The 19,158-nt window shown below is 40.5% G+C and overlaps 1 protein-coding gene across 2 annotated transcripts in view; it reads right to left on the bottom strand.

Moving 5' to 3' along the window:
- The window catches only part of MTA3 (metastasis associated 1 family member 3), a 262,904-nt gene that overhangs the window by 29,844 nt on the left and 213,902 nt on the right, over positions 1–19,158 (bottom strand). For both annotated transcript variants that reach the window (XM_065589544.1, XM_065589543.1), the window contains exons 17-18: positions 13,451–13,482; positions 315–472 (exon numbers count right to left, since the gene is read on the bottom strand). In XM_065589544.1, coding sequence (XP_065445616.1) covers positions 315–472; positions 13,451–13,482 — 190 coding nt within the window. The remainder of the gene's footprint in view (positions 1–314; positions 473–13,450; positions 13,483–19,158) is intronic.

The following is a 19,158-nucleotide window of genomic DNA, read 5'->3' as shown; positions in this document are numbered from 1 at the left end:
ATTGAACAATTCAGAATGGATTCCATGTCGTTTTATGTTTCTTTAAATATCATAGTGTGATCCACTGATGGTTACAATTAACTGGACCTCAATCTTGCAACAAATAAGTTGCCCCACTGTATTCAATGGGACAACTCATGTGCATACGAGATGTAGGATCAGGTGCCTGGTTTTGATGTGGCGCTGTTCTCCTCTGTAATGCTAAATCCAGAGTTATGGTTATGAAAACTGTTTATTCAAGCACTAGATTTTCATGGACTAGTAACATGAACACATTGAAACGCTTTCTCCTACTTTTATTTCCCTCATCTTACCTGGTCTCTTCTGTAGCTATAAAGTAATCATCACTGGGCGCATCAAGCCAGTTTTGCCTCTGTCTCTTGATCACTGGAATGGTGCTTGGCTGAATGGCACTCATGCCAACTTGCAAGGCTTTACCATTGGTAGTCATATGTGAATGGGGAGTAGTATGCTGAAATGATAATGAAAAAGGAAAAATATTTTCTACAGAATTGCTGTGTCAGTGCAGTACTGCTGTTTCTGTAAAAGACAATGCACAGTCATCCTCAAATATAAGTAGTTTTCCTCTACAGGTACAGAAAGCAGCCCACACTTACCAGAACAGTGAAGTTTAAAAAGAAAGCCCTTTAAATAGTAAAATAATTATACTAATAAAAATCATATTTTGCTTTTATAGAGAGTCTTTCACTTGTAGAGCTGAAAGCATTCTGCAACGTGTTATGTGCAATTTACATTTGGTAAACCGAGGCACAGGGAGGTGACGAATTGTCTGAGGTTACACAACAGATCAGTCTTGGAGCTGGAAATAGAACTGAGCCCTGACCCAGTGTCCTAGCCACCAGACCACACTACCTATTTTTAGGCTCAAACTCCAGTTATTGCTCCTAAATTTAAATAAACACACTACCCAATTGTAGGGTCCTCATTTTAACTTTCTCTTTAAATAAACCCCCAAGACCCTGCATTTACTGTATCGGGGGGGGGGGGGGGATACCCAAAAAGCCAATGGACCCAATCCTGTCCTTCACCAACCTGGGAGCAGGAACAGGTTCAATGCTGCTATTACTTTAGTGGGTCAATTATTTTGAGTTCATTCAGTATTCATTACCTACTAGAACTGACTGCAATCCTTTTGCCTACAATTTAATATATATTGTCTTGTTCATAATACACTACATTGACTTGAGCTGAAGATTTTAGTGAAAAATCAATGTCCCATAGGATGAAAAAATAATAAGTACTGGGACAGAATGCCTGAAGCTGCGAGCTGTGGGTCTCAAGCCTTTAGAAAACTGTGATGGTAGAGGGGGAAAATATTTTTTTCTCTGGAGCATAACTTATAAACCACATTGTGAAAGACTGTCAATAGAGGAGGAACCTGTAAATGGTGAAAACTGGATTGCTGTTTACTAGATAGTCAAGTACAGAGAGGAAGGAGGAATAATGCTATATCTAAAATTCAGTAATGTCCTTATTTAATTACTTATATTTTTAAATCTTGGATATTTAATTTATCTATTTTATGCCCAGCACCATGGTATCTAACGGCCAAATTTTTAGAAGTGCTCAGTGTGACGTTGTGCAGTCTATATGGTTTTATAAAAACTTGATAATAAGTCAATATAATGTAACTGAGATAGTTTTAGAGAAAATACGGTAATAAGTGAATGTAAGTAACTGGGATATGCCTCACGCAAAAGGTCTCTTGTAAGGTATCATTACAAAGCTTATAATCTACTGAGTGTGATCATCTGATTTGTATAAATGTACCACTTGTATCTAAAACTAGAAATATAAAATGTAACTCTGAGGGCCTATTGTAATTGTGTAAAGTGTGGACCATTAATGATGGTTTGGAATTTTGATGACTCCCATTGTCTGCAGATGGCTGTATTTACCTGTGAGTCTTCCTGTATATGTGTGTGCTGGCAAGTGAGTAATGAAGTCTTGCAGTGACATGTGATCATGTCACCTGAACTGGAATCCATCTTTAACCTGGTGCTTTTCCAGTGAGGGGGGGTGGAAACCCAGAGAGACAAAGAGTTCCCGCCTTATGCAAAAGATATATAAAGGGGGGGGAAGAGAACAGAGAGGGAGAAGCCATCATGAAGAATCCCCTAGCTACCACCTGAGCTGCAACAAGAGCTGTACCAGGGGAAAGAATTGTGCCCAGGCCTGGAAGGTGTCCAGTCTGAGAAAAGCTTACTGAAACATCTCTGAGGGTGAGATTATCTGTATTTAGTTTGATTAGGCATAGATTCGCGCATTTTATTTTATTTTGCTTGGTGACTTACTTTGTTCTGTCTGTTACTACTTTGAACCACTTAAATCCTACTGTCTGTATTTAATAAAATCACTTTTTATTTAGTAATTTACTCGGAGTATGTATTAATACCTGAGGGAGCAAACAACTGTGCATATCTCTCTATCAGTGTTATAGAGGGCGAACAATTTATGAGTTTGCCCTGCATAAGCTTTATGCAGGGTAAAACGGATTTATCTGGGTTTAGACCCCATTGGGAGTTGGGCATCTGAGTGCTAAAGACAAGCACACTACTGTGAGCTGTTTTCGGGTAAACTTGCAGCTTTGGGGACAAGTGATTCAGACCCTGGATCTGTGTCTGGAGCCAAACGGGAGTGTCTGGCTCAGCAAGACAGGGTGCTGGAGTCCTGAGCTGGCAGGGAAAACAGAAGCAGGGGTAGTCTTTGCACATCGGGTGGCAGCTCCCAAGGGGGTTTCTGTGATCCAACCCGTCACACTCAGTACCCACAATCAAATCATGAAGCCACTAAGTGACACTCACTGCAAGAGATGCATTGACAGCATAAGGCCAGTGAGGTACCAAGTGACTGAGGTTTATGACACTCTGATGGAACTGGTGCAGTTCAGTAAAGCCGAGGTTGGAATCTGACACAAGGTGCAAAGTCTGGCAAAGCAGATCACTGATTTCGAATTTCTGGTCTCAATTGTGGTTTGGCACGAGATCCTATTACAAGTAAACGTTGTAAGCAAGGCATAACAAACTCAGTCGATGGACATCACGACCACTCTACTTTGATGAGAAGCTGCCTTGATTTCGTTGTGGCCTAGAGACATCAGATTTGAAGATGCCATCACTGCTGCCAAAGAAATGGCAGAAAACTTAGGAGTTGAGCCTGTCTTCAAGGAAACTTGTATTCATTGGAAGAAGAGACAGTCTGGTTACAAGGGCAGAGATGAGGTGATGGGAAGCTCAGAAGAAAAAATTCAAGAGTTTTTTTGCTCGTTTACTGACACTGCTCAAGTGTCCCTCGAAGAAAGGTTCGGACAAATGAAGCAGCATGAAAAGACCTGGGTTTTTTTGTATGACCTTAGTAAGCAGCCAGTGGAAAGGAAAACACTCTTAACAATTGTATGGACCTTCACCAGATGCTGACACATGTGGAACGTTTGGATGTCAATGATAAAGATCTCTATGTCGAATTGGACAACATCTGTCACAGTTTGTAACATAGGAAGCATTTTCCACTCCCAGTTCTCCAATTCATTCATGATACAGAGCTAAAGGACTCTTTTCCTAATGTGTGGATAGCTTTGAGGATTCTACTTCACTACCGGTCACAGTCGTGAGTGGTGAGCTCAGCTTTTTGAAGCTCGGGCTCATTAAAACATGTCTTTGATCAACAATGGCCGAGGAGAGACTGACATCACTTGCTATTTTATTACTTGAAAATGCCAGTGGCCAGTTTTTGGATTTCTCTGGCGCTCTGCTTCATGAGGGCAAAGGTGAGAAAAGTGATGTTTTGAACTAAAGGACTAGGATTAACATTCTAAGGCTGTCGCCTACTGTAACACTATTTAACACTGGTCCACCCAATGTTGGTGCACAGTTCAATTTCTTGATGTTAGTACATTTCAGTTATTCTATAAGCTTAGAGGAAATGAAATTTTTTATTTGCTTATATATGGCATGAATAAATACAGATTTACAGGTCCTGGCGTGCAAATGTATTGTTTTATATGACAGGGATAAATAATGCATGTAAATGGTGCATAAAAGATGTAAAATGGGCAACAAATGCAATAAACAATAAGGTATTCAAAAGTTTAACAAACAGAGGAACTGAAGATGTTCCTCACATGGGGTGTCATTTGGTCTAGGGCTGGACCTGACCTGAAGCATAAGGGCTTGAAACCCTTCGAAGTTTGATTTTTTTTTAAAATCCTTATTAATGTAACTCTGGATGTACTCTTTAGCCATATAAATATTCAAACCTTTCTTGAAACCATCTTGGCCCCAGTTATATCATGTGACAATGAGTTTCACAGACTAATTGTGATTTGTGGAAAAAAGTATTTGCTTTTTCATATGTGAGTCTTTCCATGTCTCTGATAAATTTCATTACCTGTTTCAGAACCCCTTGTTATTTCTGCTATATAATTTTTGATCAGGACTAAATGCATTATTCCAGGTGAGAGTATAAGACTGTCACATGATATTTGCAGTGTTATTTTTTTCCATCCCATTCCTGATGCATAGTAATGTTGACAATTTTCTCCCCTTTATTTTCACTACTACTTTCATAACCTTAAAAGAGTAAACTACAATGTGCTTAAGGAGAGATTATCATTCCTAATCATGCATGCTGTAAATACCATAATATTTTGAATTTCTAATTAACCAGGAGAATTGTAATCCTTTCAGTGACCAGAATAATTCAGTTCTTCCGATAAAAGATATTTGCCCTTAGATATAAAAACAATATTTAATACCATTTCACAGCATATTACTATCAATCCACAGAACAAACAGCCCTTTTCATGCAAAGCTGTTATGTTAAATGCTACAAATATCTTTTTATTCACTGCAGTACACAATTGCAACAAACAGGATTATAAATCTTGATGAGTATTTTAAAACCTAGGTAAAAAAGACCATAATGATACCCTGATGACATTAACATGAGCAGAACCCCTGTTCAGTCAGGAAACATGCATAGAGAAAGTTATGTTAATTTAATCACAACACTGTAGTGTGCAACTAGCAGCTGGCATTTTGATTTTGAGTGTTTACATCACTAAGCTACACGGGCACTAAAATTCCAGATACTGAGGGCAAATTACAGATCAGTGTCTCAGCAAGAGGTTTATTTAGAGCTTGCTGCCCATGAGTCATCAAACAAATCTCTGTTTTATAGTGCCCTTTTCACTAGATATCTCAGAGTGCACTAAGATCTTCTGTATTTCTAGGCCATCTTTTGGCCTACGCTGACAAGATGCTATGGAAAAATTCCTCTTTTGGGGATTTTAGAATGATAATGGAATGCGTGTGAGGAACTAAATCCTGAAGTCCTACCTCAGGTAAAACCTAATAAGGGCTGAATAAAAAATTCAGAGTTGGCCTGTGCACTGCAACTGACCTGTCTTCTTTCGATTACCTACCTTGAACTCAGTCAGTATATATTGGCAAGAGAAATGCTGCCCTCCCACCAAAACTTAGAATTGGGGCCCAGTTTTAGACTCTGAAGATTGGTCCAATAAAATATATTACCTCACCCACCTTGTCTCTCTAATAATTATTCTGTTGTTTTTAATATGTTGATTATGAATCCACCTGTCTTGAAGGGTTGAAATGAAAATGAAACTGTCATCAACATTACAGCTATGGAGGTGGCAGGGAATGGAAAATCCTTCCACAGGGCCCCTTATTTGATGTGTGATGTTAAATATAGAATGCTCATAGTTAAGAGCTGACAAAGAACCCATCAGACCCTCCACCCCTCACCACAGAGGTGGAAAGACAGCATATTGCTGAAGAAGTTATTCACCTTGTGCAGTAACAATGGTTCTTCCAGATGTGTGTCCATATGTGTGCTCCACTCTAGACGTATCTGTGCCCCTGTGCTGCTGATTGGAGAATTTTGATAGCAGCGTCCATTCAGCCTGCGCATGCGCTGCCCCCTCCCCTCAGTTCCTTCTCTATCGTAGAGTGTATGATGAGAACTCCAAAGTAGAGGGAAGGAGGGTGGGTTGTGGAGCACCCATACGGACACATATCTCAAAGAACCATCATTACTGCACAAGGTGAATAACTTCTTCTTCTTCTTCGAATAGTCTCTCTATGGGTGCTCCACTGTAGGTGACTCCCGAGCACCATCCCACACTGGAGGTTGGAGCTTCGGAGTTAAGTCTGTGATGGATGATAGTACTGTGGTGCCGAATCTGGCGCCCTACAGCAGTCCCCCAGGATGTCATAGTGTCCTGCAAATGTATGTGCAGGTGCCCAGGTAGCTGCTCTGCAGATTTCTGATATAGGGATACCCTTGGAGAAAATGACAGACAAGGAAACTGATCTCATAGAATGTGTGCAGATTGTAGATGGGGTGCTAAATTGCGAATCTAATAACAGAGTTTTATACAGTTCGAGACCCATTTAGAAAGTCTTTGAGCTGAAATCACTGTGCCTCTAGACCTGTCCTGGAGAGGAAGAGTCTTGGAGATTTTCTAAAAACTCTTGACCTGTCCAAATAAAAGGCCAAGGCTCTCCTTTTATTGAGTGTATGGAGGATGGCTTCCCTATTATCTTGGTGAGGGTTGGGACAAAAGTTTGGAAGGTGAATGAGTTGGTTCACATGAAATGCAGAAGTCACTTTGGGGGTAAACTTCGGATGTGGTCTACACATGACTTTGTCAGGGAAGATCACTGTGAAGGGGTGATGTGCCATCAGGGTTGCTATCTCCCCTATCCTTCTTGCTGAGGTAATGGCAATCAGGAACACTGTCTTCATGGTAAGGTGAGTTAAAAAACAAGTAGCCATGGATTCAAAGTGTGGTCTACTCAGTCTTTTTAATACTAGATTGAGATGTCCTTGAGTCTGGGTTGGGGAAAGAGGTTTGCTATGCCTTTGAGAAACCTCTTCGTAGTCAGATGGGAAAAAATTGAGTACCCCTCTACTTGCTGATGGAAGGTCGCTATTGCTGCTAAGTGTACTTTTAGTGAGCTAATAGACAGTCCTGATTTCTTGAGATTCAGCAAATAGTCTAGGACTACAGGTAGAGTGGCCAGATAAGGGGTGACTCTTTTGGACTGGCACCAGACCCAAAATCTAGTCCACTTCTATAGGTAAGTACGATGTGTAGCCACTTTCCTGTTGTGTAATAACACTTCCTGTAAGTCCTTCAGAGCATGATGTTTCTATGTGCTGGAACCATGAAGGAACCAGGCTTTGAGCCCTAGTATCCATAGGTTGGGATGGAGAGTTCTGCGAGAGGAGGTAAGGAGTGGTTGGAAGAGCCCTCTTGGACCCTGCCAAATTCATATGGCAGATCCCGGTGTCAGTCCCACCAATATGCAAGAGGGCCGATAAAAAATATTACATGCCTGCGAAAGACATGGAATTTCTCTTCTCCCACCCAAGCCCCGGTACCGAGTAGAAGTGAGTCCGGTGTGTCAGACACCAAAAGGTCTGTCACATACCAGAAGTCCAGAGGTGCCGCAGTCGTCAGTACTGGTAGCAGTTGGCAGTGCTGAGACGTTTGCACCGAAGGACTTGGTGATGCCATCCTGATTGGTTGTGGTTTTCTCCCAGGCAGCGGATGCACTAAGATTGTTTGTCAGTCACTGGGGTAGATTCTTGGCAACTGAGACACTTCTCGAAGCCCAGTGAACTGAGCATAACCTGTCCAGGGGAGATTCTCAGATGGGGGGGGTGAGGGAGGGTCAAAGACAAATGAAGTTTAAAGTAAAGGGTTATTTTTTTAGCTAAATAAATAAATGAAACATAAAGGAGTGAAAAAGGAAAGGGAGCGCTAAAAGATTACGGGAATAATTATAGTCTATAGAAGGTAACGATCCACTAAGGGACAGCTAAAGCGCCATCTCTAACCAGGGGTGGTTGAGAAGGAACTGAGGAGGGTTCACTGTGCAATGCTGGTTAGCCTCTTTTTAATATATGGAGATATACCCTAGAACTGGAAAGGACCCTGAAAGGTCATGGAGTCCAGCACCCTGCCTTCACTAGCAGAACCAAGTACTGATTTTGCCCCAGATCCCTAAATGGCTCCCTCAAGGATTGAACTCACAACCCTGGGTTTAGCAGGCCAATGCTCAAACCACTGAGCTATCCCTGACCACTGACCACAAGGAGGGGTCAGCGCACATGTGAGCCAAATAGACACTGCTACCAAAATTCTCCAATCAGCAGCACAGAGATGCAGATACATCTACAGTGAAGCCCCTATAGGGACACTACTCGAAGAAGAATTAATGCATTTGGGTCTGATCCAAAACCCATTGAAATCAATGGCAATCTTTCTAGTGTCTTCAATAGGCTTTTGATCAGGCACTTGGTGTTGTGGAGAGAGGTCATGTGGCCACATCTTTCCCACAGTGCAAATCCTCTGCAAATAATCATAGATTGGTGTAGGCACCAGTCTACTTGGGTTCCACTCAAAGGCAAAGGTGCGTGGCTAGAATTTCACAGCCCAATCAATGGTTGCCACACAAAACTTATCAGGTAGGTGCATGATTTCCCCATTTCTACAGGAAAATGCTTACAGGCTCATTGAGTACAATGTCACCTTTCAGAAAGGAGCGAAGTGGCAATGTGTTTCTGTCTGGTAAGACTCCTCCTTCCTGCAGCAGTAGCCCCAGTCTAAAATTACTTGCAAAGTCATCAGCCCAAATGCAAGTTTTTTTAATATACAAGCTCTGCTAGATAAAAAACCAGTGAGCACTGCTCACCTTCTCTAAAGTAACAATTTAAAGGCTTCTATATGGCCGGGAAAGCATGGGAATTCTATTATTACTATTTGTTCTGTGGTGGCACATATGGGCCTCAATTGAGATCAAAGCTCTATTATGCAAACGTAGTAAGATACAGTCCCTACCCCAACAGATTACATCTAAGACCCCAAATTCAGGAAAGCACATATGTATGTGGTTAACTTTAAGCACTTGCTTAAGTCCCATTGGAGTCATTCTGGGATGAAGCTCATGTCTCCTGGAATCTAATGGGGCCTGGAGGAATTAACAAGAGAGGTATTTTAGGGGAGGAGTCACCTGGGAACCTGTTCAGGCCAACCAGCCACCTCCTTGCACACTAGTATTGGCATCTCCTTCATTGCCATTTGAGTGCTACTGAGACAGAGAGAAGTGAATTCAGAGGTCTGGCTTTTCAGACAGTTTTATACAAATGAATTTTATTGTGCATTTATCACTTTTTAATTTCTTGGGCCACGTGTAAGAGGAATGAAAGTTTTGGATTTCATGCCACTGACAGACCTTAGTTTGGGTTTGTTTATTTATTTATGTGAGCTTTATTTATTTATTTATTTATGGTTTTTCTATGATGCTCCTCAGCATAACCATCTGATTACCAACCAGTCATGAATTTATCTGCACACTCAAAGTACCCGTGTGAGGCAGGGAAGTATTATTGTCCCCGTTTTACAGACGGAGAATTTGAGTGACAGAGAGATTAAAGAACTTTCTGTAGGCCACACAGGAAGCCTGTGTAGAAGTTCGGAAAAGAACCCACAGCTCTTGATTTACAGTCCAGTCTCTGCCCTACAAGAGCAGGGGTAGGCAACATACGGCACGCGAGCTGATTTTCAGTGGCACTCACACTGCCCGGGTCCTGGCCACCGGTCTGGGGGGCTCTGCATTTTAATTTAATTTTAAATGAAGCTTCTTAAACATTTTAAAAACCTTATTTACTTTACATACAACAATAGTTTAGTTATATATTATAGACTTAGAGAAAGAGACCTTTTAAAAATGTTAAAATATATTACTGGCACGAGAAACCTTAAATTAGAGTGAATAAATGACGACTCGGCACACCGCTTCTGAAAGGTTGCCGACCCCTGTACAAGAGCATAATCCTCAGTTCAAATCAAGGCTAGATATATATCTAAGAGATATGCTATAGCTCAAAAAGAAGTTATAAGACTGATGTAGAAATTCATAGGTGAGCTTCTCTGATTTGTGATATTCAGGTGGTCAGATTAGATGATCATAAGGGTCCCTCTTTCTGGTCTTACAGTCTATACTCTATGAAATCCTGTAATCCTTTCTCACTCCTTGGCAAAAAAAGACCTATGTTAGCAACCTCTTATCCCAATACAAAAGCATTTACAGCAGATCTTGAAAAGAAATCATAGTGCAAAGAAGCTTTTTTAATGCAGAAAGAAAAATAAGCAGAAAAGAGCAGGCGTGCTCAGATGTGTGAGAGCAACCCATGTTAATTGGTTTAATTCAACAATGACCTAATTATATTGAAGACAAAATAAAGCACAACAGCAATCCTGTCAAGTTTAGAATCAGAGATTGGTTTTGCTTTGAAACAGCTGGGCTACTCACATCTGTCACAACACCATTTTCAACTCTTAGAATTTTTGATATACACTCAGTGTCAGTGCACAGCATATAAGGCAAATGTTTAAAGAGGGCACAGTGTGGCCCCTTATGTTCTAGGCACAAATGATAGGTAGTTAAAAAACTTAATGCTATTATTTGTGCCTGCAATTTATTGACTGCTGTTGAACATCCATGAATTATATGACTAAAATAGGTCTGTTATAATGCTAAATGTACATGCTAACATCCCACTGAATGACAGAGATCCAATAATGAAACGGTTGTTGACTTTCTGAACAACCAGTGCTATTTCTATGCTCAAACACTGCATACTACATAGCTACTTTGTAGGAATTATACAAAAGCCTTAAGTTCTCTGGATAAACTGAGCTTTTAAAGCACTGTTTTAAAATGGAGCTCTCTTTGTCAATATCTCTTACACCAGTAGTTTAGCTACTGAAAGAGAATGTTCCAGATGATTGTCCTTAGGACAATAAGGAAAGCTGTTGTTTATACTGGATATGGTTTAGAAAACATTAATATAAACAAATTCCTCTATATCATTAAATCACTCCTAGATCCTGACTGTACGAACAATGATTTGAAACAAAGAATACATGGACACTGTAATCTTTAAGCACTAATGATTTTTTTTGCGGGGGGGGGGGGGGGGAGTGTTCAACATTATTAAGGCTCCATGGGAATGTTTTTTAAGAGAAAAAAGGAAACGCCCATTCTATTCCTCATTGGCTTTGACTTAAACATAAATTTGCTGTCCTCAGATAAATGAGGTCAGATTTAATGCCTTTACTTATGGCATTTCACTGACTACAAATGCAATTTAAAAACAGATAGAATTATTTTGACTTGGCAAGAGAAAAGCCTCCTCAGATCAAAGCAAGTTAGGCATTATTCAGACTTGTTTGCCATTGTATTTCTGCCATTCAGTTGACTAACGACCACACACCAACTTTATATTGCATTATGCTTATAACGATCATAATCATTCAAAAGAGCTGGAATTTAGTACAGAGTAGTAATTCAGTGCAGTAGCTGTTTAAATATAGCTCACGATGGTATGTGATTTACTGTATATGCATATACTGTATTATACTGAATGAAGACTCTCATATTTTCATATAGTTTCCTAATGTACAGAATGATAAATTCTCTGTCTTTGGTGCTGTATTCTCTCTACTCATCGCAGGCTGAGAGGTTTTCCTTTTCCCATTCATTTATGTTTTTAATTACAAAAATGAGTAGGTTTATTGCTGGATCATTTTCACATTCTTTTAATAGCATATCAGTTGTTAATCTTATTTTCATTTATTTAAAGCCTGCTAGAATGGACAGCTACTGCATATGGGGCACATTAATCTGGATGTTGTAATCTGTACAATGATTTGTAAACAGTCAAAAATTGCTGTGTATTTCTGATTCTCAGCAGATATGCATGAGACAGTAATGTTAGGTACAGTAAAATATTCTTACATGAATTTAAATAGGCTTCTTTACTCCAAAATGTGGCCAAAATTAATGGGTTAAAGAGGACACTGACATGTTATGGAAACACAGCATTTCTGTAACTGTAACAATTAGAGACTAAGAAAATAAGGTATTTGATTTTTCTCCAGCCTCATTCCCAATACGGAGATATCCTGAAATCATATGCAAGGCCTGGACCCATATCAAGTAACAGTTAGTAAGAAAAGGACTAAGGTGGGATGTTCAAATACACCGAGCATTGGCCTCGCTTTGCTCCTGACTTCAGTGCAAGCAGAGTTGGTCCAATGCTGAGGAATTCTGAACATCCCTCCCTAATTTTATGGGAGAGATATCTCTAGTTGACTTAATCCTAGAGTCACGTTTTAAAGGCGTACTTCTCAAATCATTTATGTTTAAAACTCTTCTCTCTGCATAGACACGCACACAATTACAAGAGTGATAGACTTTTTAAATTCTTTATAAACAAGGAGTACAGCATATCCTGTATGGCGAGGCAGTAGCACTTTCTTTAAGCACCTATGGGTTGCTAAATGAATCGGAGATTTGTGTCTCTCTGCAATCAGTTATCCAGTTGAATTGGAGTTTTAGTGATTATGTTGATTGCAAATGTACTGAAGTGACATTAATGCTAAGTTAACCAGGTAGGTTCTTCATGTAGCAATTTACATGTCCCTTATATACGAGATAAGTGATATATTGGAAAGGAGTATGATGAATTACACAGCCACATGGTTAACAAATGTAACCTGTGGCCACATTATTTGCCCATTAATCCATCCCCTGGGGACTTATTCTATCATTCCACACTTTGAGCTGCTTCAAACAGCCACTTCCTCCTGCCAAAAATGGCATTGCTCCAGCCTGAGGCCCAGGAGGGGCATAAATCATTCCCGGTTGAGAGTAAGGTTTGCTGTAAAAACCCCAATTAAATGTTTCCCTCTCGCAATCCCATAATGGAAGTTTCATGCATTTGGGAAGAGAATATCCCTAGCTCCCCAGTGGGATCCACTACAATAGAGCTAAAAATATGAGCTTATGAGAAAAGAGAAAAACTATTTTAGGTCATTGCATTTATTGGTTGTAATATTTCTCTCCTTCTGAGTCCTGAACAGTTGAACTCATGGTAAAACTCAGGCAGCTGGCTTCACAGGCGGAGGGATACAAGAAATAGTTCAAATATATTTTTGAACCCCATAAAGTTTTCTTAACTAGTTGCTCTGTGACATACATGACTCATGTAAGATGCATGTAGGGGGAGATAGTTTGGAATCATCAACATAACACAATCAGACTATCTCCACTCATGAGTAATGGGACCATTCCAAATGAGGAGTGATAGAACCTTCACTGTACATCATTGTGTATTCCCTATATTTATACATGCACAACTATTCAGTCAGTATCTTTTTTTTTTTTTCTAGGTTGCCAGTGGATAGTGGTACCACAAAGTCAAATCTTTTTCTACAACACCATAATATTATATTAACAGAGATACCATGTACTAGCAGCCTCCAACACTGTAGTACTCAGTTCAGCTTTCCAAATTTAAAAGGAAAAAAAAAATAGATCTCCTGGAGACTTACCATTATTGTTCTTGTTGTATGACTGGGGGGTTCTGAAAAACAACACAATACATTAGTACATTGTTTCTACATGTTTACAAAAACCCACAAGTTATTTGTATAACTCTAAGATTCCTGAAAGGTCTCTCTGCTATTGGGGCCCAATTGCCATGGTGCTGGGCACATTAGAACTGCACCGACTGGAAGAGTTCTCAGGAACTGGGCATGAATATTACCATTAACAATATAAGGCAGATGTGCAGTATATTCCCATTTTTTTTCTCTTTCATCAACTCTCTATGTGAAAAATAAAGCAATTGTTCATCACTGAAAAGTATTCATCCTCCATCTTGCAAAAGTTGGGAATTGTACTTTCTTTTTTCAGTTCAATTTTGTTGATCATGCTATGTGACATCATAACGACAAACCATGCTCCATAAATATACAACAATATGTAACACAATTCTATTGTTCCTGTGATTAAAAAAACACAAACAAAAACAATTAAGAAACAAGACGATCCTTTTCCTGTATGTTTTGAAATGGATTCCGACTTTTCATTTTACCAAGTAGACTGAGAAACATAATCACTATATTTCAAGGGCTGAATGCTAATCTCATTTATGCTGGTATAAAGCGGGAATCACTGCATTGAAATCAATGGATTTACACTGGTGTAAAATTGGATCAGAATCAGGCCCAGTGTCATTTTGGGCCCTATCCTGCTATTAGAGTTAATGGGAGCTGGCCCATCCTACTTTGTTTTAAATTAGCATAATCTCCAAATTACAGTTGTGTTGTATTATGCCACAATGCAGTTTGCAATTGAACATTCTCATACAATTTAGAACTTGGGAAGAATAGATCGTTAGGGGTCTCTAAAATGAATACCACCACCACTATCTAGTTCGTGGACCTCTCTGAGTGAAAACTTTGGCTGCAGGCAGAGCAACATCAACAAATATCTGGAGCCTGTACAATTCTCAACTGAGTGACATCTCACAACGGCAGACCCATAATCCCACAAGAAAAGAAAAATAAATCTTGTCAATCTGGATCAGACAGGTTCTTTATTAGATTTGTGAGACAGCTGATGGTGATTTAACATGGGCATAATGATTATCCTTGTGCCAGTCCAAACAATAATTATTACTGGGGCCTCGCCTCTGCTGACATTACTCTGACTGAGGAGTAGTCGCACTCTTTTCAATAGGACTACATGATGCGAGTGAGGGGGTGGTCACCATCCCGGCATGACGACTATTAAGATTAAGGTTTGTGTACATTTTTTTTCATCCTGGAGATAGTTTTCAGGAGTTAGCCTTCTAACAAAACACTGCTAGGGAATGCTGGTTTTTAAAATCATATTCTTTAGGGTTCTGTTAAGAATTCGTGTCAAATGGACTACATTGGACCCATCAGAAATGGCCTGAAATAAGGGGAAATGCAGAAGAAATGCTGCCCCTTGGGTTGCACTGGATACGTTCCTGGATATGCCAGTGGGAGGGTGTGGGAAGACAGGAATTAATTTGGGACACCAATTTTCAGAGTCCAACATACTCCCAGCTCTGCTCGCTGGCATGTACAGAAGGTGGAACCATGACATTACCTTCTCCCTTCCCTGGCCAGCTTCTTCCAGGGGAAGTATCTCAGGTGCATCCCTGACACTCCCTTAACAGTGACTGTGAGTGTAGGGAGCTCTTATGTGGTCTGAGTCAGCAGGGTGGGGGCAGACCTTACTCCTTATTACTGCTCTGCACAGCTGCATAAAGTGGGAAATGATCAATAAAATGGGGGGACAGGAAAGCCCATCCCTAAATATGAGGTGATTTAAACTTTTGTTCTTGCTGTAAAGAAAGACAACTACTTACAGATCCTAGTACAGAACAAAGGTTACTTTAAGCCACATGTTTCATACAGCAGGAAGCACAGTGGTAATACAGCTCTAAACATTAAGAAGTCTGTAGATAGGACTTTTCATAAGTTCAACAGAATAATGAGCTGACACTTCACTTTCATTTTTGCTTTGAAATGTAGAGACGACAGTACACTTTGACAGCTGCTTTTTATGCGAGGCCTAGGAGACCAGGCTATATATGCTGTAGTAGGGTAAAAAAAATCCAGGCTGGCTAGCATTTTCAGAGGAGTCGAAGGATAATAGCTGCCTAAATTCCATTGAATTTCAGTGGGATTTGGTTATCCAGTTCCCTTCAGCCCCTTTGAGAAGCTCAGCTTCAATAAATAAAAAGTTGTTTCTGCCATGGCATAGAAATTCATGAGGTCTTGACTTAACATGGCACCTTTTGGCACTGCACTAGTAGTTTGTCAGTTGTTATGCTTTCTATCAGGCCAATTGGTTCTTTTAAAACTGTCATTATGAACTAACTAAAATGCCAAATGTGCTGAGAAAGTACAATAATAATGGAACGTACTGTACAAAAAGGTACTGTTGACCTGAATTTGATGGGTTGGTTTTTATGGCTCGCCACTGATCGCATCCGACCCGAAGATTTATAGGTTCTTATCCAATTCAGACTACAGAGTTCAAGAACTCAGAGAGTTCTATATCAGGAGAGGATTCTCGGGGTGCTTGGCAAGAACGCATACACGGAGGACAATACCAAATTGCTAAAATCTTTATTGCCATTAACATAAAAATGAAGAATGCAATGAAACTTGTAGCTGCAAAACAGTAAAAGAATTCCAAAACTCCTGGTGGTAACATTTCTATTATAAGTATGGGCCGAGGGACATACTGGCCACCACTTCCAGCAGCTGCCATTGGCCTGGAGCAGCGAACTGCGGCCACTGGGAGCCGCAATCGTCCGAACCTGCGGACACAGCAGGTAAACAAACCGGCCCAGCCCACCAGAGGCTTTCCCTGCACAAGTGGTGGAACAAGTTTGGGAACCACTGCTATAGAGTATAGAACATAGCAGACTCTAACAGCTAAAAAAGCCTTCCCTAGTACTCTCTTACAAGGTATTTTATAGGATCCTGACCTATGGAAATCAGGCCCAACCTACTATACCCAAATCTTGTTTCCGGACCCTAAGAAATATATGGGTACCCTTCTCCTATAGGCTAAAGAATTATGACACTTACTTTCTAAATATATTAATGAGAATTATCTCATTCCAAAACTGCCAATCTAGGCTCTCTTGATGACCTTGAGTTGTGGTGTACCCTGCGGTTTCCAACTGGTTATAGAAACCAGATAAATCTGTGATGTGATGTGGATAGTTCCTCCCTTTGGTTCACCAAAATTTCAGGGACCATTCTTATCTGTAACAAAGGTTGCCAACTTTTATGCTGACAAATTTATAACTAGTTCTACTTTTTGCTATATAGCCAATCTCACTGGATCTTACAGGCCGGTAGGCTTCTTGCATTTCAGCAAAACTTATTATTAGGAAACACATGCCTCAACACATCCGAAATTCCATATAAAATATAAAATAAAATATAAGAATAAAATGGATTAATTTCAGAAGAAGAAACATATTCATTAATACTGCTGGCTGGATTAGTAGGATATAATAGCTAGCAAAATAATTCTATGGGGTACAGTACCAATCACGTTCTAGGATTGCTAACTCCAAACATTAAAAAACTCACAAGTCAGGCTCCAACGATCATGTGATTGGCTTAAAATCATGAGATTTAAAAACAAACGTTTGGATTTCTTTCTATTTACCCTCTGGTTTTTGCACTTACAGGGTGCACTCAGGTCACATTTTCAAGATTTTCTCCACAATCCTGAGGGCTAGAAACTCACTTTAAAAAGCTGAGATTGCCTTGCAATCAGTGTACTGCATTAGCAGGGACTTTAAGAAAAGACACTAAATAGCAGGAGATGCACAATAAAACCATGACTGAATTGGCAACACTGACAAATCCAGGATGGCATTTTTACTTTTGCTTTTTTACTGCTGCTTCAACCTTTGTCCTTTCTGATGGTAGTTTTCTTTTTGAATCCCAAGGCTGGAAATGACTGGAGAGAGCTTACGTGGATGGTCCGTTTTATGGATGGGGTCTTTAAGGCTTGTCAAGGGATACCTAGAACAAGGTAGGTGCTCATTTGTCAAGGATGTGAGTGTAAGTCTAAATAAAATAAAACAAACAAACAAACAAATAAATAAAGTAAATAAATGTAACAATGTTCACAAGAACAACGAGGAGTCCTTGTAGCACCTTAGAGACTAACAAATGTATTTGGGCTGTTAGTCTCTAAGGTTCCACAAGGACTCCTCATTGTTTTAGCTGATACAGACTAACATGGCTACCCCTCTGAAATGTTCACAAGGATTTGGCACAAAAATAAAGGGTCTGCTCCCCTTCCCATAAAGGCCTTGGGGACTAAGTTGTGACTTTGCCACAAGCCCTGAATATTTTATGGGGCAGTATTCGATTGCCTAGCCCAAGGAGCAGCCTTTCTAATGGATTGTAACTGTTCCCACTTGGTCTGGGGGAAATGTACCACGAGTCAGCTCTTCACCTGGTGTAGCATACATCCCCCAGTGCAGCTGTGATGGCCAGGTGGCACCAAGGTTCCACACATGCCCCTCCCCCAGCCTGCTCACTCTCTACCTATCTGTGCAGGAGGGGGAGCAGTGGCTCTGCAGTGCCTCTTCCTCTCCTCTGCATTGTTATCCATGACATGGGGAGCCAGTGCAGGGGAGTAAGGAAGTCACGATCTGGCCCATGATAATAAGATACAGTTTGGAAAGCCTAATAAGATGGCCTAGTTGTAAGTCAAGTTTTACTATTATTGACTTTAGTAAAGGCCAATGTAATGGGATGCATGGACCCATTCCTGGACTGGCAGGGAAAGGGTTGTGACCAGTAGGACATACATGATGGCAGCCCAGAAGCAGCACCTGCTACAAAAGAGGCTGCTTGCACACAGTGGCAGAGGTGCAAGGAGTAGTGGGAGGCGGGACCTGCAGAAGAATTCAGAGAAAAGCAAAACTGCTGTAGCAGGAACCCCAAAACCCAAGACGGAGTAGACCAATCATGAAGGGCTAGAAGGATGGTTTACATACTCAGACCTGCTGAGCAGGAATGGAACATTTTATGTTGTAATAACCCTGGCCCCAGGGGGATGAATGTTATTTGAAACAGGGGAGTGGAAGGTGTTCCTTGGAGAAGCAGAGGGCAAGCTGAGGACTGGACACCCAGGCACCACAATGTGGTAGACCGACTCTCCCACAGACAGCTTCAGAATTGTACAGAAGTTTGTGATGTTCTGATTAAAATGGAACGGAACCCCCCAAAAAAATCCAAAGAAAAAAAGTTGGTTAGTTTCACACAGAAACTGAATGGAAAGAGAGGTGAGTGGATAATCAACTCAGCAAAACTGTTAGTTCATATTCAGTATTGTAGCCATGTCGGTCTCAGGATATTAGAGGGACAAGGTGGCTGAGGTAATATCTTGAAAAGGTACTTGAGGAAGAGTTCTATGTAGCTCAAAAGCTTGTGTCTCTCACCAACAAAACTTGGTCCAATAAAAGCTATTACCTCACTTCATAGACTTTAAGGTCAGAAGGGACCATTATGACCATTTAGTCCGACCTCCTGCACAACACAGGCCACAGAACCTCACCAACTCACTCCCGTAACAAACCCCTAACCTATATCTGATCCATTGAAGTTCTCAAATCATGGTTTAAAGACTTCAAGGTGGAGAGAATCCTCCAGCAAGTAACCCGTGCCCCACGGTACAGAGG

This window comes from Chrysemys picta, chromosome 3, assembly GCF_011386835.1.
Source record: "Chrysemys picta bellii isolate R12L10 chromosome 3, ASM1138683v2, whole genome shotgun sequence".
Classification (NCBI taxonomy): Eukaryota; Metazoa; Chordata; order Testudines; family Emydidae; genus Chrysemys; species Chrysemys picta.
Note: the sequence above shows the minus strand (reverse complement) of the source record. Positions and strands in the feature narration are given on the sequence as shown.